Raw genomic sequence first — 24,830 nt, forward strand, 5'->3', positions numbered from 1 at the left:
CCTTGATTTCATTTCGACTTATTTTACGACTTTTTTTTTTTTTTCAAATAGACGAAATGCTTATCAACTGAAATACAACTTAAGTCTAACTCACATGAGTTTCTTTTTTTCATTTTAATAAATTCCATAACGAATAGCGCGTCGTGGTATTATAATATTACTTGTTTGCCGTTAAGCGCAAAGCCACACAATGGTCTATCTGTGCCATGCCAATTACGTTATGAGTTACCGCTAAACTGGGGGCCTAGAAAAGTAATGTAAGTATGCGTACGTACTTGGATTATATATATAACTGCCTTCCATTCGGAAAATAAACATCGCTTACCAAACTTTCTGTCCCCTCACGACACCCATTGACTTCATACTTGTATGCAAAGCGAAAGCAGAAAATTCGTAACAGTAAATACAAACATTCTTTCGCGTGACTCAATCAGGATCTCTACTTACAAAATTCATTATTAAAAAAAGAAAACTAAAGAAATGCCACTCGCCACCTCAGCTCTCCAATTTCTAATTTTAACGTGGGCCAGAACCAGTAAATTATAACACTTGGTTATTCAATTTTCAGTATTAATGTGGGCCTACAACATCAGATTAAAGATCTTAAATATTTAATATTAATGTGAGCCCACACCATCGGATTATAACCCTTAATATTCAGTTCTCGTTATTACCACAGTCTGGGTAGCTAGACCTCGAAATTATAACAGTCCAGGTAACTGGGCCTCGGTATTAGCATAATAAAAGTAGCTAAGCCTCGTTATTACCATCGTCTGGGCATCTAAACCTCGAAATTATAACAGTCTAGGTAACTGGGCCTCGGTATTAGCATAATAAAAGTAGCTAAGCCTCGTTATTACCATCGTCTGGGCATCTAAACCTCGAAATTATAACAGTCTAGGTAACTGGGCCTCGGTATTAGCATAATAAAAGTAGCTAAGCCTCGTTATTACCATCGTCTGGGCATCTAAACCTCGAAATTATAACAGTCTAGGTAACTGGGCCTCGGTATTAGCATAATAAAAGTAGCTAAGCCTCGTTACTACCATCGTCTGGGCATCTAAACCTCGAAATTATAACAGTCTAGGTAACTGGGCCTCGGTATTAGCATAATAAAAGTAGTTAAGCCTCGTTATTACCATCGTCTGGGCATCTATACCTCGAAATTATAACAGTCTAGGTAGCTAGGCCTCGGTATTACCATTATTTGGGTAGCTAAGCCTCGTTATTACTATAGTTTGGGTAGTTTTAACTTCGATAGTTCCACATTATAGGTAAGTGGATAAGTTAGTTAAAAGTATTGTATACCGTAAATGCGTCATTTAATTTGTTATTAATTATATACACAAATACATAAAAAATGTATGCCTATGACTTTAAAGCTATATCACTTATTCTCCACCCCACCTCTAAATCGAAATTATCATGGTTGCACTATTTTCGAACTCTTTTCCAGAATTACCTTATTATAGACAAAACAAAGTATTCAAATAATGCGCATGTTCTTAAAACAGATGTAATGTAATACATATGTTTGTATTAATTGCAAGATCTAATTACGTATAGTTTCTTTCCTTGCTTACAGTATAATTGATTAAAACATTGTGGCGTATAAATAAATGTTTTCGGATATCGCATATCCATTCAAAAATGCTTGAGTGAAATAAGAAAAAAACTGATATTTTAGTCTGGCGGAACCGCAGCTTTATTTAAAAAAAACAACAACTATTACTTATAGTTTAACCTTTAATTCATGTGTTGTAGTTTGCCTCTTAATTCACTTAAAAATCTTCAAGTTAGGAGGACATTAGCTGAGTTTCTTTAATGCGAGATAAAGCGAAGACAGCTACCATTCAAACGCAGATAAATCGTCCAATTAATTAAAATTCTGTGAAAAACGTTTAATTTATAGAGGGCCAAGGCATTAAAGGAAGATTAATTTCCTCGTTCTATCACGAGTGAGAATCTTAAAACGTTAGTTGATAACTAATTGTAACATCTTTTGGTCTGTTTTACTTTGCGTTACTCTGAAACAACGAAGCAATAATTGACCGGAGAACAAGTCGCCAAAGCTGATGTTTACTCGTACAAATAAGCGACTGTAGTAACCTTTCGCTTCTTACAAGACAAGTAATCAGAACAACTGCCACTGAACGTGTCCCACAGGTACCAATGTCAGATCATGTTGGCTAGTATCATAATGAGCACTGACAGACGGTAAAAGAGCCTGATGTAGTCTAATACATATTAGTCATCGCGAAAGAAAGGTTTTAGTACAGAGGCAGACATAAAGTGTTTCACGTTTAATAGAAAATAAATTTCTTGTTAGAAATGAGGATAAAGAAGAAATAAAACTAAGTATTTTGAATCTGTTCTGAGATTATTAAGGTGTAATGTTTTTAACGTTAAAAAAAGATGGCACCCTTCTTATTTGTTTATTTGTTTTTGATTTCACGCAAAGCTACACTAGGGTTATCTGAGCTAGCCGTCTCTAATTTAGCAGTGTAAGGCTAAAGGGAAGGCAGCTAGTCATCACCACCCACCGCCAACTCTTGGGTTACTCTTTTACTAACGAATAGTTGGATTGACCATTACTTTATGACGCCACCACAGCTGAAGGAGTGAGCATATTTGATACGACGGGGATCCGAACCCGTGACCCTCAGATTACGAATCGAGTGCCTTAACCACCTGGCCATGCCGGGTCTCTCTTATTTGTTCTTTTTCTTTGCATACCTAAATCGGTTTCACGTAGTGTTGTTGAATGTGTCTCAGATGATGAACGCGGTTTTTATTTCGTTCACTTTAACATTTTGTTCAAGCATTGGATAAAATTCCTCTGGAACTGTGTGTGTGGCGTCGCTTGACCTGGTGATTATACATTCTAACTGTGGATATGAGGGTTCATAGTTTGCATCCCATTGCCGCAAAATCGCTCTTTAGGGCCGCGGATGCGTTATGGTCGTGACAGTCAAATCTTACTTTTCGCTTAGAGTAAGAGTTGTGAATAAGAATTGTTGACTAGCTGTCTTCCTTCTAGTCTAGGTACAGTTAGTTCTGTTGTATCTTTTGTGCGAATATTTGAAATTTGTTTGTTTGTTTTTGAATTTCGCGCAAAGCTATACGAGGGCTATCTGCGCTAGCCGTCCCTAATTTAGCAGTGTAAGACTAAATTATAGTCCTCACCACCCACCGCCAACTCTTGGGCTACTCTTTTCCCAACGAATAGGGGGATTGATCGTCACATTATAACGCTCCCACGGCTGAAAGGGCGAGCATGTTTGGTGCGACGGGGATTCGAGCCCGCGACCCTCAGATTACGAGTCGAGCGCCTTAACCCACCTAAAAGAAACAGTCGAATCGTTTGAAATAAGGAAAAAAAACACAGAGAAGAGTTTGGTTAATGTTGGTGTTTTATTTCGATCGAACGCTGATGCAGCCGAGCCTTTTGTTATTACAGTGGAGCGCCATTAAGCCGCGGACCAGTAAACCGCGACATCGCTTAAGCCGCTGTAGCAAGTCTTGTGAGCGATGTGAGCGAGGATTATCGCGGCTCACCGCTAATTTAAGAACGTGTAAAAACGCGGGAACGCGGCTTACGAATTTAATCCTGGCTTTATAACTTCAAGGGGATATTTAAAAAGGATTTGCTTTAATTTGGGAAATAAATAAAATATATTACAATAGAAATCGACCGTTAATCTACCTTATCTGCTCTCTATGTCAGCTTTATGGAGGCCGCCATTGTTACCGAATCACACCTCTCCATACATTAAAGTTAATCCGCGGTAAATCCGTGAAAAAAAGTGATCAATAATTAAAGTATTATTTTTAATTCGAAAATCCGATATAATGATCACGCAATGGCCCGGATGAGGCTCCTCGGCGGAACTGTTGGCGACTTCGGCTTTTCAGTCACAAAGGTTTAAGCCGCGGTTAAGCAGGTTGACCCCCCAAATACCGCGGCTTAACGGCGCTCCACTGTATTATGTGATACACTTATTTTAGTTTTACCATTTTCCCAATCTGAAGATTATTAAATAACTCTTAACTTTGAAATCAGTCAATCCACTTTCTTTCTTTGAAGTTTTGAATGTGTTTTCTCAAATCTTAATACCAATAATATCCCAAAATGAAACAATGGTTTAATCTACTCGCTTGCAATGCTAAAATCTAGAGTTCTGTTGAGATGCAGCAGGTAGCCTACTGCTATAAAAATAACCAATACCAAAATATGAACGTCTTCCCCTCTATAGAATTATTCCGATTTAAACTGCTATACTTTTTTCACACTAGAATACTTTTTTCATCTTCCTTTGGCACAATTGTGAAAAATACCAAGAACGTCTGTCTTTTTAAAATCCGAAAGTTAAATGAATCACGGACGTTTAATGGTAAACTTCGAGAATAACCAAGTACGTACACATGGTTAAGGCACTCGACTCGTAATACGAGGGCCGCGGGTTTGAATCCCGGTCGCGCCAAACATGCTCGCCCTCCCAGCCGTGGGGGCGTTATAATGTTATGGTCAATCCCACTTTTCGTTGGCAAGAAAATATCTCGTGAGTTGGCGGTGGGTGCTGATGACTAGCTGCCTTCCCTCTAATCTTACACTGCTAAATTAGGGACGGCTAGCACAGACAGCCCTGGTGTGGCTTTGCGCGAAATTAAAAAACAAGCAAACATACTCGAACTAAACGTGCTCAAGAGTATCTCCAAAGGTCACGGTATATTCACAATTTTAAGCAATATTTGCTTCTGATACATTCGCTTCGTTTCCCCTTCCCTCCACAATATGATTTCGTGATGAGACAATAAAAGGAATCACGTGTACAATCATTTTGCTTGTTTCTACATAAGCTGTGTTCTTCACTTATTTCACTTGGTTCCAAAGTGGATACATATTGAATAAATTCAAATAAGTATCTTACTCGTAAGTGGCCAACAATTCTAGAGAAAATCAGAAAAGATGGTTCCTTTGACAATTACCCATGTAATAATGAGAAATAGAAATGAATGGCGCACGAATATAGGCACAGTTTATTCTCAAAAGAAATACATATTTATGTTTGTAATATAATTAATCAGATGTTGGGATTTGCTGTTTCTAACGCAGTCTTTCATCATGATTTTGTTTACTTATTTAACTTCATTTAAAGGTAATTGTTTAATTTCACTGTATATATATATATATATATTAATTATATTATAACTATAAATTTTTAAGCCATAAACAAAACACGATCCTAGGGTACAAGCTACAACGTGGAATTATAAAATGTATCCTGGTTTTGGAGGTAACTGCGAATAGGACCCACATTGCAGTGGGGATACACCGACACCGTCTATCAGTCTTTACCTCCAATTCGCTAGTCTCACATAAAATTAGAAATTAGAGTGCTCTAGCCCACAACGTCCTACATCTATATCACCCTTCGCTGCCTGCAAACAGGTGTGGAAAGGTGACTGTTCTCCCAAGTTAAAATAAGAGAAAGATAAACATAAAAAAATGAAAAAAATAAATAAATAATGAAAATAAGGTACTACCATTTGAGGGTAAGTAAGATAAAACTTACTTCTTGAAGTTAACATTCCTGCCCCCAGTATGGTAGAAGCACTAATTAACATGACATTAATTATAGTTCAATTATGGCTTTAAAAATATATAAAAATACAATAAACCAGAGTGGTGTGTTTAGTATTTTTAGGCTAGACTATTTTGCATGCCTTGAACTACTACAAACCTCGATGCTCCCCTTTGAGGTATTTGATATATTCATAATTTAGATGTAATAACCGACAAATTTCACTGCAAAACGATCTGCTTTCATAATGTGAACGCAATCATCTAATAAACTTCACTGGAAAGTTTTGTGAATATAAAAATGTAGATACGATCTCCCAAGACGAAAGCTTGAAGCGGCACTGAGAACTTCAAAATAATATCCAAAACTTCGTTGCAGTGGGATAACCACAACTTCGTTCACATAAAGCTTTGGATGTTGTTTTTGAGCTACTGAGTTCAAACCCCTTATGATTGGCAGAGGATCAAACGTACCGAAAAACCTCCTTTATTATTCAATCTTATGTCTGTAGCTACCTCAAAGTGAGTACGCATCTAAAATAGAAAAATGTATGGCATTCGACCATGGGACCTGACCACGTGTGCCAAGTTTGGTCTCAATAGCTACTGAGTCATGGCAGAAACACAACTTCAAATATAGTGCCCCTGGGACCCAGAGAGTACCCGAGGACAGAAAATAATTCATCGTACAGTCTAAGGACCTTCTTCGAGCGTTTCGTCACCCCTTTCTTGGTTTTGGGCAAACAGACGATGATATCTTTCTTTACAGACGATAATATCTCCAGGTCATTCACCCTGAATCCATCTTTCATGTCAGCTCTAAATATTGGAAGAGTTCGCGAATAATAATAGGATATTAACTCTTATTTGTTTGCTTTTTGTATCATATGCACACAGCTATTCGAGAGTTTTAGGCGCTAACCGTCCCTAACTTACAAGTGATAGAATACACCACTCGCCTCCAACTCTTAGCTATTTGCTTTTTTACCAACGAACAGTGGGATTGACCATTACATTATAACGCCTCCGCGGGGGAAAGAGCGAGCATGTTCAGTGACGGGATTCGAACTTGTGACCAGCAGATTGCCAATCGAATTCCCTAACCGCCATACCATACAAATATTCGTAAGCGAACTTGCACGAGCTTGTAAAGCCTTGAAGTGAACATCGACAGCTTTCAGGCCTAGCTGGTGTTCGTAGGTTTCAGACAGCAATCAGTTTATTTATATCACTTGCGTCGCTTAATATGTAGTCTGCATAAGAATCATAAGGCTAGAAGTTATAACCTAATATCTTTACATAAGTGTTTCGCACGTTATTTCTTACAGGACGTGCACTTGTTTTTCTTTCCCATGTATTACTTTATTATATCATGAAGTAATGTTTATTTAAACAGGTTATTTTCTTGCTTGCTACTTCAAAACAATTATTTTCGGGATTATTCATTATTTGTGTTTCTCACTATATGTATATATATATAGTAGTGTTTTAATAAACTATACAACCCCCCAACGGATCTGGCCCGGCATGGCCAGGTGGGTTAAGGCGTTTGACTCGTAATCTGAGGGTCGTGGGTTCGAATCCCGGTCGCACCAAACATGCTCGCCCTTTCAGCCTGGAGACATTATAATGTAACGGTCAATCCCACTATTCGTTGGTAAAAGAGTAGCTCAAGAGTTGGCGTCGGGTGGCGATGACTAGTCGCCTTCCCTCTAGTCTTACACTGCCAAATTAGGGACGGCTAACGCAGATAGCCTTTGAGTAGCTTTGCGCGAAACTCAAAACAAAAACAAAAAACAAAACCCAACCGATTTGCAACGCTAGAAACCGGTTTTTGATACCCGTAGCGGGCAGAGCGCAGATAGCCCATTGTGATGTTTTGTGCTTAACTTCAAACAAACAATAGAGTGTACAAACGATAGAATTAATTAAGTATATGATTTAGCATCACGTTTAAAAATGTAATCTAACACAATGTTTATAAGAACTTCGTTTAACACCATGGTTGTTCGCATGTAATCTAATACCATGTGGCGTAAAACCATTTTTCTACGGATGAGGCTTGCGCGTATGTGATCTAATATCACATTTCTACGGATCTGATCAAACACCACTTAGAAACAGACTTAACAAAATTCTACGATAAAACAGATTGTTCAATTGAACTGAATCAGTAACGAGTCATTTATTCACAGCCTACCTCACCAACCGTTCTTATGTCACTCACAATGAGCAGACAAAACTGCTTTACATGAATACGTTAAAACAAACTAACCTGAGAAACAATCCTACAGACAGTTGCGACGACTACAAGAGACGTAACATTGATTCGAAACTAATGTGTACCAATTAATGCACCCGTTCAACGCCTGAGAAAGACATGGGATTTGTATCCGGAAGCTAATCTCCTCCATGTGTCAGTACCCGAGAGATTCTAAAGTTTAGTGATGATCGGTCAAGTAGTTTGATATGTATAAGTGACACACACACACTCAGACTTTTGTTGATTGTTGGTTTAGATTAATCAGGAGATCTCGTTTTTCTTTTCAGTAAAAACTAGTATGATCTCTATATCTTTTCTGAAGCGCACTCGTAACACTAAGCCCAAATTATGCTGCCCTCTAGTGCCGATAAAGAATATAACGTATGATAGAAAGGTATAAAATTCTTAAAGCTTCAAACCAATGCGCGTCAGTAAATTGTGTATGTATGTTTTTCTCAAGAAATGAAACTAGCTTTTATTATAAACTAATCAGAACAAAAACAAACTAAAAGTAATGTGTTTTCAGTTCACTTTAGTAGAATATTTCAGTAAAGACAAAATATATCTTTCAACAACAAAGAAATAGAATGTCTTAAGGAAAATCAAGTACCCTATTTCAGCTACAAACAAACAGGAACTTTTAAGGAAAGCCAAGTACCATATTTTAGCTACAAACAAACAGGGACTTTTAAGGAAAGCCAAGTACCATCTTTCAGCTTCAAACAAACAAGAACTTTTAAGGAAAGCCAAGTACCATATTTCAGCTACAAACAAACAGGAACTTTTAAGGAAAACCAAGTACCATATTTCAGCTACAAACGAACAGGGACTTTTAAGGAAAACCAAGTACCCTATTTTAGCTACAAACAAACAGGAACTTTTAAGGAAAGACAAGTACCATATTTCAGCTACAAACAAACAGGGACTTTTAAGGAAAGCCAAGTACCATCTTTCAGCTTCAAACAAACAGGAACTTTTAAGGAAAGCCGAGTACCATATTTCAGCTACAAACAAACAGGGACTTTTAAGAAAAACCAAGTACCATATTTCAGCTACAAACAAACAGGGACTTTTAAGGAAAACCAAGTACCATATTTCGGCTACAAACAAATGGAATCTTTTAAGGAAAACCAAGTACCATCTTTCAGCTACAAACAAATGGGATCTTTTAAGGAAAACCAAGTACCATCGCTCAGCTACAAACACGTCTCCTATGTTATTCTGTTATGTTCTACTTCTTAAGTTTGTAGCTCCAACAAAACGAAACTATGAAACATAGGTTTGTTTGTTTTTTCATCAACTGAGCCAAAGGCTTAACCCGAACCGCGAACCAAACGAAGTACGAAATAAAAAAGGCCCAGTAGGTTAAGAAAGGCATTCGACTCGTAATCTGAGGGTCGCGGATTTAAATTCCCGTCGCACTAAACATGCTTGCCCTTTCAGCCATGGGAGCGTTATAATATGACGGTATAATAGTTATACCAACTATTCGTTGGTAAAAGAGTAGACCAAGCCAAGAGTTGGCGGTGGGTGGTGAAGACTAGCTGCCTTCACTCTTGTCTTACACTGCTAAATTAGGGACGGCTAGCACAGATAGCCCTCGCGTAGCTTTGCATGAAATTCCAAAGAAACATACAAAAAGCAAAATAAACGAAATTAAAGGTTCTTACCAACTGGACCAAACAGCAAACTGAAATCCAATGAATTTAGAAACACAATCCACTCTCATCAACTTAATTAAACAGTTAACACAAGTCGCGAACACAATAAAATAAAAGATCATGAGTGTTCTCACCAAGTTAGCTAAATATCTGTTAACCTGATAGCCATAGCGTGTGAGGTACTTTTTATATTATACTTACTGAAGCTTATATTACAGTAAAATAAAACTGACGGTGGTACGCGATGCTACTGATGGTAAGAAACATCTTTTGAATTTAATTTTGGGGAACAAAGTCCATACGAAGGTTGAGAAACATTCTTGTGTTTTTCTACCAGAAGATTCCTTGTATGAGATTACATTCTGTACACTTACAGCATGCCCAGTAAAAGTGTAAAAATTGACACTTTTTACTCTGTTTTTGCTAATTTTTTACGTTATTTCGTTGTTTTTTTTGAAGGGGTGAAGGTAATTGCTCCTCTTGTGACATCCCATAATTATCGTCCCTAATTGTAAAACTACCAAGAAAAAAGCCAATTTTTTTTAGAGAAGTTCCTGAATTTCAATTATAAACAAAGCATATTTAAAGTTTGTGTGAACGTAAGAACTCAACTGGAATTTGACGAGCGTAAAATAGGTTTATTCAACTTGGACTTGACGAGCGTAAAATTGGTTTATTCAACTCAGATTTGACGAGCGTAAAACTGGTTTATTCAACCCAGATTTGACGAGCGTAAAATTGGTTTATTCAACCCAGACTTGACGAGTGTAAAATTGATTTATTCAACTCAGATTTGACGAGCGTAAAATTGGTTTATTCAACTGGGATTTGACGTGTGTAAAAATGATTTACTCAGCTGAATTCTAAAGAGTTTAAATTTAAATTTCGAATTGTTCATGCAGGATTCGGCTGCTTTACGACGTATCTTACTCACTTGAAATTTGGTGAGCGTAAAATAGATTTTACTCATTAAAGGCAGTCTAATTTAACTGTTTAGCCTCAGTTGGTCCAGGAGGCACTGACCACTTCATGATACGTATTTTATCATGTCTTTAATCAGCACGTGACTCTTTTGAAAATACCAAACTTTTATTTCTGAAAAAATGTTTACATTTCTTGGCTGGTTATTCATACAAGAAGGAGTTTAAAACTCTTAACTTATAAATTAATGTTACATTTTAATTAACATAAGTAATCTTTAATCCTCTACAAACTTATAACATTCTTGCAGAATTACAGATCTTGTGTCTTAATCAGTGATGACGAGAAAACTCTCTTGTAGAGAAAAATATATATGTAAAAATGGCTGATTTGGATTGAGAAAATTTTTTATGTAGAGGAGCGAACAACGTTTCGACCTTCTTCGGTCATCGTCAGGTTCACAAAGAAGAAAGAGGTAGCTGACCGATAGCTGACCACATGTTTGAAGGCGGTTGTGTAACTGAGTGTAGTAATGTAGAGGGCGTGCTTAGATGTTTGATTATATTTATTAATATAGGTATATATGTGTTCCTTTGTAATGGTTTATTTTGGGCTTGAGTTGTTGTATAAGTAAGGCTTATTTAATTTTGCGTTTGTTTATGTTTGTTTCTTGATTTAGTATTTGGGTGTTTTCAGCAGAAAAATAACCAACATTTAACAAAAACTAGTAATAAAATATGACATTCCAGTTAATACCAAATTTATTCAAAAACCAGGCACAAAACTTAGGTCTATACTGTGTAAAAACTACACTGACAAACACCACACCAACATTATTTATAAAATACAATGTGATAACTGCCACGACTTCTATATTGGAGAAACAAGTAGAAAAATGGAAACCAGATTCAAAGAACACAAAAAGTCACCTTCACACGTTTTCGAACACTGCAAATCAAATAAACACAACATAACCATAGAAAATATCCAAATACTAAATAAAGAAACAAACATAAACAAACGCAAAATTAAAGAAGCTTTACTTATATAACAACTTAAACCCAAAATAAACCAATACAAAGAAACACCTTTATACCTATATTAATATATAATCAAACATCTAAGCACGCTCTCTACATTCCTACACTTAGTTACACAACCCCCTTCAAACATGCGGTGAGCTATCGGTCAGTTACCTCTTTCTTTCTTTGTGAACCTGACGATGAAACGTTGTTCGCTCCTCTACATAAAAATTTTCTCAACCCATATCAGCCGTTTTTACACATACATAGTTCTTATGTGTTGCTCTATGTGTGTTCTCAACTTGTAACGTTCCTGCAGAATTACAGTTCTTATGTCTTGCTCTATGTGTGCTGTCAACTTGTAACATTCCTGCAGAAGTGCAGTTCTTATGTCTTGCTCTATGTGTGCTGTCAACTTGTAACATTCCTGCAGAAGTGCAGTTCTTATGTCTTGCTCTGTGTGCTGTCAACTTGTAACATTCATACAGAATTACAGTTCTTATGTCTTGCTCTGTGTGCTGTCAACTTGTAACATTCATACAGAATTACAGTTCTTATGTCTTGCTCTGTGTGTGCTGTCAACTTGTAACATTCATACAGAATTACAGTTCTTATGTCTTGCTCTATGTGTGCTGTCAACTTGTAACATTCATACAGAATTACAGTTCTTATGTCTTGCTCTGTGTGTGCTGTCAACTTATAACATTAATACAGAATTACAGTTCTTATGTCTTGCTCTGTGTGTGCTGTCAACTTGTAACATTCATACAGAATTACAGTTCTTATGTCTTGCTCTGTGTGTGCTGTCAACTTAAAACATTCAAACAGAATTACAGTTCTTATGTCTTGCTCTGTGTGTACTGTCAACTTATAATATTCAAACAGAATTACAGTTCTTATGTCTTGCTCTATGTGTACTGTCAACTTATAACGCAGCTTCAGAAGTGTTATAACGTGAATTATGAAACATATTCTGTATGCCTATTATCATTTCTCCATGGTAACCATTCTTGCTGGCTAATTTGACGGAACTATTAATTTACAACAGTGTGTGTGACGTAACAGAATGGGCGTACACCTTTAATTATCAATAACTGCGTTATGTTGCTTGTATGTGCCATGAGTTTTTATTTAGTAGTTTATGAGATAAAAATCTAAATATTTTTCCTTTTTTCATATTTCTAGAAGAAAGTAAGTCATAAATGTTGTGCGCTTTTTCAGAACCTTACTTCATTTTGAAAACCTTTATATCTTAAATTTCAAGAAATAATTTAGGTTTGTTTATTTGGCTCGGTGTTTAAAATCAACCCAACAACGAAAACACTCGAAGCTTGTGAAAAAGATGAAAATAAGAAAAGGGAAAAAGTAAACATTTTTAGTGTTTAATAGGGAATATGTGAACACTATGAAATTAGCCTAAATACTAGCTGGTCAAAAGTTTAAGACCATATTGAAACGGAGCGTTAATCGGTAAACACGTAACGAAATTTAGTCATTTGTGTTCAAGCATTATAGTTGTCAACATCTCCTGTGTTACACTGGATAAAAAACATGGCAAAGACTAAAAATTTGATAGAGTTTGAACGTGGCTGAATTGTCGAGCTGTAAAGGCAAGGTTTACGTGCCATCTCAACGTGCCATCGCTGGTGAGATTGGGTATAGTAAAACTACTGTTGTAAATTTCTTAAAAGACTCTGAGGGATACAGAACGAGAATTTCAAATAGTCAGCCCAAGAAAATTTCGCCGGCGTTGAGCAGGAGGATTCGACGGGTTGTCCGGTAAGACACGAGCCGATCGTCGAATTAGATTAAAGCCCTTACGGACGCAGAACGCAGCTTAAGAACAAAAAGACGGCATCTGCGAGAGAAAGGCTTTAGAAACCGTAAACGTCTTCAAAGGCCACGCCTCCTTCCACACCACGAAACAACTCGGTTAAACTTTGCTGAGAAGCATCAAACATGGGACGTAGAAAAGTGGAAGAAGGTTTTGTTTTCTGATGAAAAAATTAACCTGGATGGTTCAGATGGCTTCCAACACTACTGACACGATAAGGATATCCAACCGGAGACATTTTGTACACGACACAGTGGGGGAGGTTCCATCATGATCTGGAGTGCTTTCTCCTTTCATGGAACAATGAAGCTTCAGGTTATACAGGGGCGTCAAACAGCAGCTGGCTACATTGGCATGTTGGAGAGAGCATCCTTATTGACTGAAGGCCCTCGCTTGTGTGGAAATGACTGGATCTTTCAGCAGGACAACGCTGCAATCCACAATGCCTGGAGGACAAAGGTCTTTTTCATGGAGAATAACGTGATTCTTTTGGACCATCCAGTGTGTTCGTCCGAACTGAACCCCATTGAAAATGTTTGGGGTGGATGGTAAAGGACGTCTGTAGAAATGGACGTCAATTCCAAACAGTGCATGATCTTTGTGAAGCCATCTTCACCACTTGGAATAACATTCCAGCCAGCCTTCCGCAAAAAATTATATCGACCATGTCAAAGCGAATGTTTGCAGTTATTCGCAATAACGGCCGTGCAACTTACTAGTGAGATTTCTTGTTGGGCATTTCATACCCTGTTTAGGACTTCGTTTCAGTATGGTCTTAAACTTTTGATCAGCTAGTATTTAGGCTAATTTCATAATGTTCACATTTTCCCTATTAAATGCTAAAAAAAATATTTTTATTTTCCCTTTTCTTATTTTCATCTTTCGAAGCTCTACTCAAATAAGTGGTTTAGTCTAACAACGCAAAATGCATATTTTCTCTTTATGTTCATTGGCCTTAAGATTTTGGCCAGCAGTGTATGTGAAGGCCGAGCGTGAATACCCTTTCAGAACACTTGACGCGACACTTGAACCTGTTTACATGTGAGGGAAGTGACATTTCTAACTAACAGCCACATTCTACATATTCTTCAAAACGAAATGTAGCGTCAGATGTAACTTTTTGACATTTACTTTGATAGTTCAGTAATATGACTCGGAGATAACCAATGGTTATTTTAATCCTTCTTGTTAATCTCATATCAAATTAATTTTTGTGACGATCATGAGGAATGATTCTCGATATCAATTTTTATGTATACGAAATATTTCCAGAAAACAAGACCTGTTTGACCAGAAGTCCATCCTTACCCAAAGAGTCTTCGAGTAAGACACGTTCGTTATTTATTGACTCCATTTTCAAACCAGAATATCGACCCTTCAGTTTAACGTCTTGGCCCTCTGAACTCTCACCTGAAGACCACCAAACATTGACCTTCCGTGATCCCTCCGCTTTGACCTCCTCATTTTGCAGCTTGGCAACTCATGATCCAAGAGGATTCCTGTCGTCAACTTATGAGAAAATTCTTCGGCCCCTTCCCGGGTTCGGATTTCCCTTTTACAGTCCCCCAATCTCCTATTCTAGTAAGTCTGAATTTTCTCTTGTGTCCAAACCTGACCCCACAGCCAAACCCGTAGCTGTTGGGGATGTTTTTTCTTGCATCAAGTGCAACAAAATGTTCAGCACCCCCCACGGTCTGGAAGTGCACGCGCGGCGATCCCACAGTGGCAAGAGACCTTTTGCTTGCGAACTCTGTAACAAAACTTTCGGCCACGAGGTAAGTTTGAGTCAGCACCGTGTCCTTCACACGGCAGAAAAGAGTTTCGAGTGCAAGCAGTGCGGGAAGACGTTCAAGAGGTCATCCACTCTGTCCACTCATCTGCTGATCCACTCCGATACCAGACCTTACCCGTGTCAGTACTGTGGAAAACGTTTTCACCAGAAGTCAGACATGAAGAAACATACCTATATTCATACAGGTCAGTGATAGACAAACACAGAACTGTTCATGTTTGATGACACCCTGTTTTTGTTTTGTTTTTTCTCAATCAGCTCTTTGTTCTAACAAACGTAATTTGACCTAATCTTATTTTTTTCCTTAACAGCATTTTGAACACCTATTTTTTTGTGACGAGTGAAAAACGTTATCTCTTCTTGTTTTTTAAGTGTTTAACACTCCTACGAAAAGACGTTTCTTGTCCTGATTTCTCCAAGCCCGTTCCCCTGGCTGTGGTTTCGCTAGATAGTAGATAGGGACAGTGGGAATCTCGTTAATCCATTCATTAATGGATTTAAATGGCAATTTCATTTAAATGCAAAATTATTAGCCTAATATTAATAACCTTTCAAGTTGCTCTGGGGCCTATTAGGCCCCACTTTTCGTAGGAGTGTTAAGTTTATTTGGAGTGAGTGTTCGATTAGAAATTTCACAGTGATCGGTCTAGTTTTGTTAACGTATTACCACTTGTTTATGTGTTTCACACAGGAGAGAAGCCCCACAAGTGTGGTATATGTGGTAAAGCGTTCAGCCAGTCGTCCAACTTGATCACCCACTGCAGAAAACATACCGGTTTCAAACCTTTCTCCTGTGACGTCTGTGGGCGCGCCTTCCAGCGGAAGGTGGATCTCCGACGTCACAAAGAAACGCAACACATAGAGGCCCAGCAGTTGCACCAGTAGAAGGAAACGAATGTGACGCGTAGTAACTTATTGTAACCAATCAGAACTGGCTTTTTTTTCTTTTTCTTTTTAACGTGGTTTTCCATGTCACGCTACGACTTTGTCAAGTACGATTGCGCAAACGAAACGTAATAGAAAATTACGATGTTAATAGAATATACAACATCAAGTTAGATTTATTTATATATGTATATGTCTGTGTGCTGGTTAAATAAAGTTAACCTTAATGAAAGTCCTTGTGTTTGAAGGCCTTTACTACTGTTGTAATTTTAATACTCACCAGGAAAAAGGAAACCTCGTCGGTTAAAGCGCATATTGCTCGATGTTCATTATAAAATCTTTTAAGTGTAATAACCTATGCAGCAAGTGCTGTCAATAATTTTCACTTGTATGTTTGTTTGTTGTTGTTTTTTTAATTTCGCGCAAAGCTATGCGAAGGCTATCTGCGCTAGCCGTCCCCCAATTTAACAGTGTAAGATTAGAGGATAGGCAGCTAGTCATCACTACCCACCGCCAACTCTTGGAGTACTCTTTTACCAACGAATAGTGGGATTGACCGTAACATTATAACAACCCCACAGCTGAAAAGGCGAGCATGTTAAGTGTGACAAGGATTCGAACCCGCGACCCTCGGATTACGAGTCGAGTACCTTAACCACCTGGCAATGCCGGGCTTACCTGTATGTATGTGTGTATATGTATGTATATTCGCGCACACGCATCTTAAACATATAAATACAACTTTATTATAATATTTTGTGAAACGATGCCGCATGGCACATTTCATGGTTTTGGTTTTGTTTTAAACTTTATGAAATAAGTCACAGTTAATGTTTTTTCATATAGAGACAATAAATGAAAACACGTAATTTTTTTAAAAACACAAAACTGAATGGTGTATTTGTTAAGCGTTCCAACCCTATCAAAATAAAATATAATAAATACGGTCTTCACTGCAGATTTTTTAACTTAGCTGGCTAAGTCTACGTAAAATGTAGTATCCACAATTTCATAAAACTTCAAGAGTCCTGGACATGCCAGGACACGTTTCAACACCTCTGCTGTTAATTAACACGTAATACTTTCTCTTCGCAGAGATAATGTTAACTGAAGATGCCATGACATAAATACAGTTGATATTTATCTGGTTTAATATAATCATGTTTTAACAGCATAGTTTTCACTGAATGTGAGACTCACATCAATAATTTGCAATCATATCAGTTCCAACTATGTCAGCCTTCTTCAAACTTCAAATTAATATGCCAATAGAGGGAGCTGCTGTTGGTTCTTACGTCAGTACAGGTGGTTTAAATATTACTTTAAGGTCCGACATGGCCAAATGTGGGAAGAAGAGGTCAAATGTACCTGACTCTCCTGGGTATTTAACAACATCAATACCCAAATACCGACACAGTGAAACTTGGCCAAATGTGTTAAGGCGTGCGACTCGTAATTCGAGGGTCGCGGGTTCGCATCCCCGTCGCACCAAACATGCTCGCCCTTTCAGCCGTGGGGGCGTTATATTGTGACGGTCAATCCTACTATTCGTTGGTAAAAGAGTAGCCCAAGAGTTGGCGGTGGGTGGTGATGACTAGCTGCCTTCCCTCTCGTCTAACACTGCTAAATTAGGGACGGCTAGCACAGATAGCCCTCGAGTAGCTTTGTGCGAAATTCCAAAACAAACAAACAAACCAAGTAACATCCACAACTAAAAACACGGTAAAAGTGACTTTTTTACCTTTTAGTGGATTATGTTCTATTTTTCTCTGATTCCTTCTTTTACTGGGACACCCTCTACATTTTTGTACCTCTTTTACCAGGATACCCTATAAATTCTATTACCTTTTAATTACTATATTAACCTGTAAATTGTTTCTTTCTTTTACTGAGCTACTCTATAAATTATGTTACCATTTTTAATGTGTTACTTTGTGGTATTAGTTACTGGACCACTCTATAAATTATGTTACCATTTTTAATGTGTTACTTTGTGGTATTAGTTACTGGACCACTCTGTAAATTATGTTACCATTTTTAATGTGTTACTTTGTGGTATTAGTTACTGGACCACTCTGTAAATTATGTTACCATTTTTAATGTGTTACTTTGTGGTATTAGTTACCTGTTTTTACTGAATCATTCTATAAGATATATTGTTTTCTTCCAAAAATTTGTTTTAAAGTTATCACTGTGAGTTACCCGTAAAGTGTGTATATTTTTAAGAATGTGGCAGTAGCAGAATAAATAACGTTTCCTTATGGCCAGATGGGCTAAGGCGTTCGACTCCTAATCTGAGGGTCGCAGGTTCGAATTCCTGTCACACCAAACATGCTCGCCCTTTCAGCCGTGGGGGCTTTGTAATGTACGATCAATCCCACTATTCGTTGGTAAAAGAGTAGCCCAAGATTTAGCGGTGGGTGGTGATGACTAGCTGCCTTCCTTCTAGTCTTTCACGACTAAATTAAGGACGGATAGCGCAAATAGCCCTCGTGTAGGTTAGCGCGAAATTCAAAAAACAAAACATCGATAATGTATGGATTTTTAATCTTGTGAAATAATGAACAGTGAAACGAACCTTTTTCTTAATTAGTTCTTACAACACCTATAGTAGTAGTATGTGTGAGCGGCTTAAAACAACACATCATATATTTATATAAGGTCTTACACCATTACCCTTTAAAATGCAAGAAGTTATTTAGACCTACACCTGTAACAAGCAAATTACGTCTGAATATAATGTTACCAGACTATGCAAATGCCTTTAACAAGAACTATTTGTGATTAAAGTAGCTAATGTTTGTCACGGGAAGATGATCAGGGTGCTGGATTCGTAATCTGAGGGTCGCGATTTTGATTCCCCGTCCCACCAAACATACTTGCCCTTTCAACCGTGGGGGTCTTTATAATGTGACGGTCAATCCCACTATTGGTTGGTAAAAGAATAGCCCAAGAGTTGGCGGTGAGCGATGATGACTAGCTGCCTTTCTTCTAGTCTTTCACTGCTAAATTAGGGACGTGTAACGCAGATAGTCCTCGTGTGGCCTTGCGCGAAATTCAAAGCAAACAAGTCAACCAGCCTAATGTTTTCCGTCATTTAATCAAACTTGAAAGGAAGCTAGGAGAAAAAAAAAAAACGTGTTATATTGTCATCAGTACCATTAGAAATCACTTTACTCACTCATTTCGTCATTATATGTTTCCCAAAAGAAAGTGAATTAAAAAGGAAATAATTGTTGTTAATGATGCATCGGTTATGAAATATCTTGTAACACTCTTACGTTTTTTCTTCTTATTTAGAATATTTATAACTCCATAAGAACAACGCCGACTTACGCAGACAGATGTGTTTGAAAATTTGTCACATAAGAATTTTCGTTATAAAATATTTCCTCATCCAAGTGACACAGCGGTATGTCTGTTGACTAACAACGCTAGAAACCTGGTTTCGATACTCGTAATAAGCAGCACACAGATAGCCCATCGAGTATTTTTGCGGTTAATTACAAACAAATCATTACAACTCGTGTTTTAAAAATTTTCACGTAGGAATCTTTATTACAACTCGTGTTTTAAAATTTTTTTATATGAAAATTTTCAGTACAACACGCGTTTGAATTTTTTTCATATAAGAATCTTCATTACAACACGTGTTTGAAAATTTGTCAGATGAGAATTTTCATCGCAGTAATTGTTTATAAAGTTGTCACTTTCAAATAAGCTTACTAGAAAAATTAATATTCTATTTCCAGTTTATCTCAGAACGGTTGGAATGGGTCTTAACGCTTTTACTAATAAAGCAGAGAACAATGTTTTAACCTGAAGATGACCTAGAGAGGTCGAAATGTTGTTTTCTGCTTTACTAGTACAAGTGTTAACACTAATACCAGCCGTTCTGAGATCTAATTTTTGTTTCAAGTAGGTTTCTCGTGATCAACAATTCTGCTTCTAGATTAAACTGCTTCTTGTTTTGTTATATTCGTTTTTGTTTTTTTTTTTGTCATAGTTTCTTTTCTTCAGGTCTCTCGGCGGGATAACGACAAGTTTACGGATTTAGAACGCTAGTATCAGGGATTCGATACCCCCTCTGAGGACACAACAAATAGCTCAGTGTGGTTTTGGTATTAAAATAAACACACACACACACACACCCTTCTCTTGAGAAAAGTTGAACATAGTGATATTAACCGTCATGATCGTTCTTTAAATTAAGGTCATAATAAAAAATGGGAGTAAAAAAGTACACGCATAAACACCACTTGATTTAGGCTTAAGAAACTTGTGATTATAAAGTCTTAAATTCAATTCAGAGGTGTGTATCTCAGAAAGGTCAACCTAATGTTAGTAGTGAGTGTACACGCGGAAATATTATGAAGTCTTAAAACCTGTTCAGAGGTGTGTATCTCAGACAGATCAACTCAGTGCTAATAATATGTACACACAACGTAAGTAAGCCAATCCAAGGTTCCACAAAAATCTTGGTTTCTATCTGACAAATATCCGACTATATATGTCAAGTGATGACGTTTCAATTTCGGTAAAAATTGAGCTGTTGTAGAATTTAAACATAACCAGAATTCTAATATTTTTATAAGACTTTCTATACGTCAATTTCAGTTTATTGTTGTTAAACAATTTACAGCAAAAACAACAACAACAAAAATAACTCTGTTCCTAATTTTAAAAAATGCATCAGCTTTGGTAAATAATACTTTTCCATATTTTCCATTTTCCGAAAACGGTCAAATGCCATTAAAACAAAGTGCCTTAGTACACTTGGAGTCTTGGATGACGAAAGGCGTTGACAAAGGTTCTGTCACCTTATTTCTTTTCAAACGTTTTTTCAGAACTCTGTTTGTTTTGTAATTTCGCACAAAGCTGCTCGAGGGCTATCTGTGCTAGCCGTCCCTAATTTAGCAGTGTAAGACTAGAGGGAAGGCAGCTAGTCATCACCACCCACCGCCAACTCTTGGGCTACTCTTTTACCAACGAATAGTGGGATTGACCGTCACATTATACGCCCCCACGGCTGGGAGGGCGAGCATGTTTAGCGCGACGCGGGCGCGAAACCGCGACCCTCGGATTACGAGACGCACGCCTTACGCGCTTGGCCATGCCAGGCCCTTTTCAGAACTCATAAGCTGTATTTGAAAATTGCACACGAAAGGATATTCGTCACAACATGTATTCGAAGACTCGTCGGATAAGAATCCTCACCATTAGGAAATATTTACAAGTTTCTCATATGTGAACGCTCACAGTAACACGTGTTTGAAAATTTATCAAATAAGAATCCAACAAAGGCTCGGCTAGCGCAGATAGCCGTTAGCGTAAGATTCAAAAAGCAAACAAACACGCAAAAATTCACTATGCAATACGTGTAAGGCCTGGCATGGCCAGGTGGGTTAAGGCGTTTTACTCGTCATCTGAGGGTCGCGGGTTCGAATCTCGGTCGCACCAAACATGATCGCCCTTTCAGACGTGGGGGTGTTATAATGTACGGTCAATCTCACTATTCGTTGGTAAAAGAGTAGCCCAAAAGTTGGCGATGGGTGGTGATGACTAGCTTCCTTCCCTTCTAGTCTTACGCTGATAAATTAGGGACGGCTAGCGCAGATAGCTGTTAGCGCAAAGTTCAAAAAACAAACTAGCAAAAATCCATTATGCAACACGTGTTTGAAAAGTTGTCAAATAACTGATAAGTGATGAATATGTGTAAAGGTTTTTAAAAGTGCAATGTTATAAACTCTTAGGAACTGCACAAACAAAGATGAAATGGTTAGCAACTGCTAAGGTCAGTGTGACAATTGTGACAGTCAGTACGACTATCCGATTAAGAGTTAGACAGCGAATATCCGTCTTCTGATCGGTGTAGAATGGACGGCTATGCCTGAATCTTGAGATCTCTCAGCCGGCCGCTTAACGCAGGCGTCGCCTGACGCACTTTTCAGGTGGAAAATTTAAAATAGTAAAAAAAGTAAACAAATAAATTTTTACAATTTCCAAGAATGTTTTGTTTTCTTTTTTCATCTCTCTCACTCGCTTTGTTTGTTTTTGAATTTCGCACAAGGCTACTCGAGGGCTATCTACGCTAGCCGTCCCTAATTTAGCAGTGTAAGACTAGAGGGAAGGCAGCTGGTCATCACCACCACTCTTGGGCTACTCTTTTACCAACGAATAGTGGGACTGATCTTCACATTATAACGCCCCCACGGCTGGGAGGGCGAGCATGTTTGGGGCGACTGGGATTCCAACTCGCGACCCTCGGATTAGGAGTTGAACGCCTTAACCCACCTGGCCATGCCGGGGCCTCATCCCTCACTTACTTCCATTAATATTATTAATTTAGTGATTCCTATAAAGTTATAATTCGACGCTGGGATTTTTTTTTGTGAGCACCTGTAAAAAAAATATTCAAAATAAGATATAAGTATTAAATATTCAAAAAGCACACTTAACATAATTGCACACACAAGGTAGTGGTTGATGTTTATGAATTTCAAATTGTTTGAACCAGCTGTAAGATGAATCGTATAAAAATATACTGCAGTAATTAATTGGAAAAAAAATTTAAATTATATGTAATATTTAAATATTCAAAACGCTATAATTGATATATAATTTATAAAATACTCTATATATGTTATTTTTTTATTTTTCTTGCATGAATCTAACGTAATCTTAATTATTAACTGCTTCATTTAAACTTGACTGAAAACTGTGGCTTTATGACACTTTTTTTTTCATTGCTGCGAGAGCTTAATTTCATTTTTACTTGTCATTTACCGCGTGGTTCTGAAATGTGACGCTGATTTTAAACGTGCATGTTTTTGTATGTAAGGTTGAAGCCATTTAGTGGTCGACAACTGTAAGAATATTGTCTGTAAAGTTCGATTCGTCGTGTCTAATACTGTTGCGAAAGGTTATGAACTTACTCGATGTCTAAGTCACTTAGTTTTTGTTTTGGCACCATTAACTAATACTAAACATGCCATCAAAGAGAATTTTGATTTTTCTCAAAACAAATAAAATTTTAATTTTTATCATACCATTTACTGTATTGGTTTTAATATATAATTCCCTCTTTGTGATCCCTCTAGTGGCACAGCGATATGAATATAGACTCACAACGCTAGAAACCGAACACTCGTGGTGGGCAGAGCACAGATAGCTGTTTGTGTAGCTTTGTGCTTAAGTACAAATAAACGAACTTTCTTTGTGCTTAGGTTCCGTTACGTGAATCTATACATTTTCCCGATATTTTTATATGGAAATGAAAATAATCAAATAATATTTCCTAAACAGGTGTTTTAAAAAAGTCGATAATTTTAAAACCAAGAAACTTAATTTTGAATCCGGCAGTAATTTGTATGACCAGGTTATGACAGTTTCATAGTACCAAGACTCATCACTAGCTGGCCTGTCCCTTTACTTCCGTGAAAAGTTCTGGTTTTATCACAGTCCTTCTTATTTGAATTCAACATACTACAGAAGATGAATGCGTGGTATATTACTATTTTGGAAGAAACTGAGCAAGTGGGTGGGCCCGGCATGGCCAAACGCGTTAAGACGTGCGACTCGTAATCCGAGGGTCGCGGGTTCGCATCCCCGTCGTGCCAAACATGCTCGTCCTTTCAGCCGTGGGGGCGTTACAATGTGACGGTAATTCCCACTATTCGTTGGTAAAAGAGTAGCCCAAGAGTTGGCGGTGGGTGGTGATGACTAGCTGCCTTCCCTCTAGTCTTACACTGCTAAATTAGGGATGGCTAGCACAGATAGCCCTCGAGTAGCTTTGTGCGAAATTAAAAAACAAACAAACAAACCTTCTCTGGGATTTAGTCATATTAGGTCTCTATAAGAACACCCGTGAACTGTTTTTTATACTTTAGGAATATTGCCTTGCTCATATACAACAAATTAACATGAGTAAACCCCTAAATAGGAATGTTTACTAGTTCCTTCTCAATGATTCACTAATGTTAGATCACTGTGAAATGGTTTGACTGCACATTACAAAATTGAACAAGAAAAGAAGTCATACTGGGGAACGTTACTTTCAGATATTGTTATAACCTTTCACGTGCAACATGAATCTCGTCTCAGTTACTTAACCTAAACGTGTAACACAAAAACAATTACACTAATAAGACATTAATCCTGTAAAACAGGAAGTAACAAGAACATTGGTAATGAGAAACTTTCGAAACCTGACAAAGCCACTTAGGACTTACTGGAAGTAAAAGGATAATAAAAACTGGTAGAGCTGGATAACTCATAAATAGTCAGTTGGACAGTTCTGTTCGCTTTGATTAAAGCCCTATTTGTTTTTGGGTGTTTTTTTTCAAGTAACACTCCAGTGCAAGATAAACATGTGGCGCCACCTTTAGTTACTGACCTGACTCGGACTGATTCACCAGTACCCTTCACCAGTAATCCTTGACAATTGGTTTCGTTTGTCGTGAATTTCGCACAATGTTACACGAAAGCTACCTGCGCTAGCCGTCCCTAATTTAGCAGTGTAAGACTAGAGGGAAGGCAGCTAGTCATCACCACCCACCGCCAACTGTTAGACTACTCTTTTACCAACGAACAGTGGGATTGACCGTCACATTATAACGCTTCCACTGCTGAAAGGGCGGGTCAATCCCAATATTCGTTGGCGGTGGGTGGTGATGACTAGCTGCCTTCCCTCTAGTCTTACACTGCTAAATTAGGGACGGCTAGCGCAGAGCGCCCTTGAGTAGCTTTGCGCGAAATTCAAAACAAAACCAAATCTTCTATAACATAATCCATGGGGTTTCATTCAATTGCGATCGTAAAAATTAACATTTTTTTACTTATTACGATATGATTCGCAAAGTTTCTTCA

At 37.7% G+C, this 24,830-nt stretch overlaps 1 protein-coding gene across 1 annotated transcript in view; it reads left to right on the forward strand.

Moving 5' to 3' along the window:
• LOC143228865 (uncharacterized) overlaps nt 1-16,194 on the forward strand; it is a 75,162-nt gene extending 58,968 nt beyond the window's left edge. Inside the window, exons 3-4 of the mRNA XM_076460269.1 lie at nt 14,558-15,262; nt 15,769-16,194. Coding sequence (XP_076316384.1) covers nt 14,558-15,262; nt 15,769-15,962 — 899 coding nt within the window. The 3' untranslated portion in view covers nt 15,963-16,194. The remainder of the gene's footprint in view (nt 1-14,557; nt 15,263-15,768) is intronic.
• Nucleotides 16,195-24,830: the final 8,636 nt, after the last annotated feature.

Source organism: Tachypleus tridentatus, chromosome 10 (assembly GCF_004210375.1).
Source record: "Tachypleus tridentatus isolate NWPU-2018 chromosome 10, ASM421037v1, whole genome shotgun sequence".
Lineage (NCBI taxonomy): Eukaryota > Metazoa > Arthropoda > Merostomata > Xiphosura > Limulidae > Tachypleus > Tachypleus tridentatus.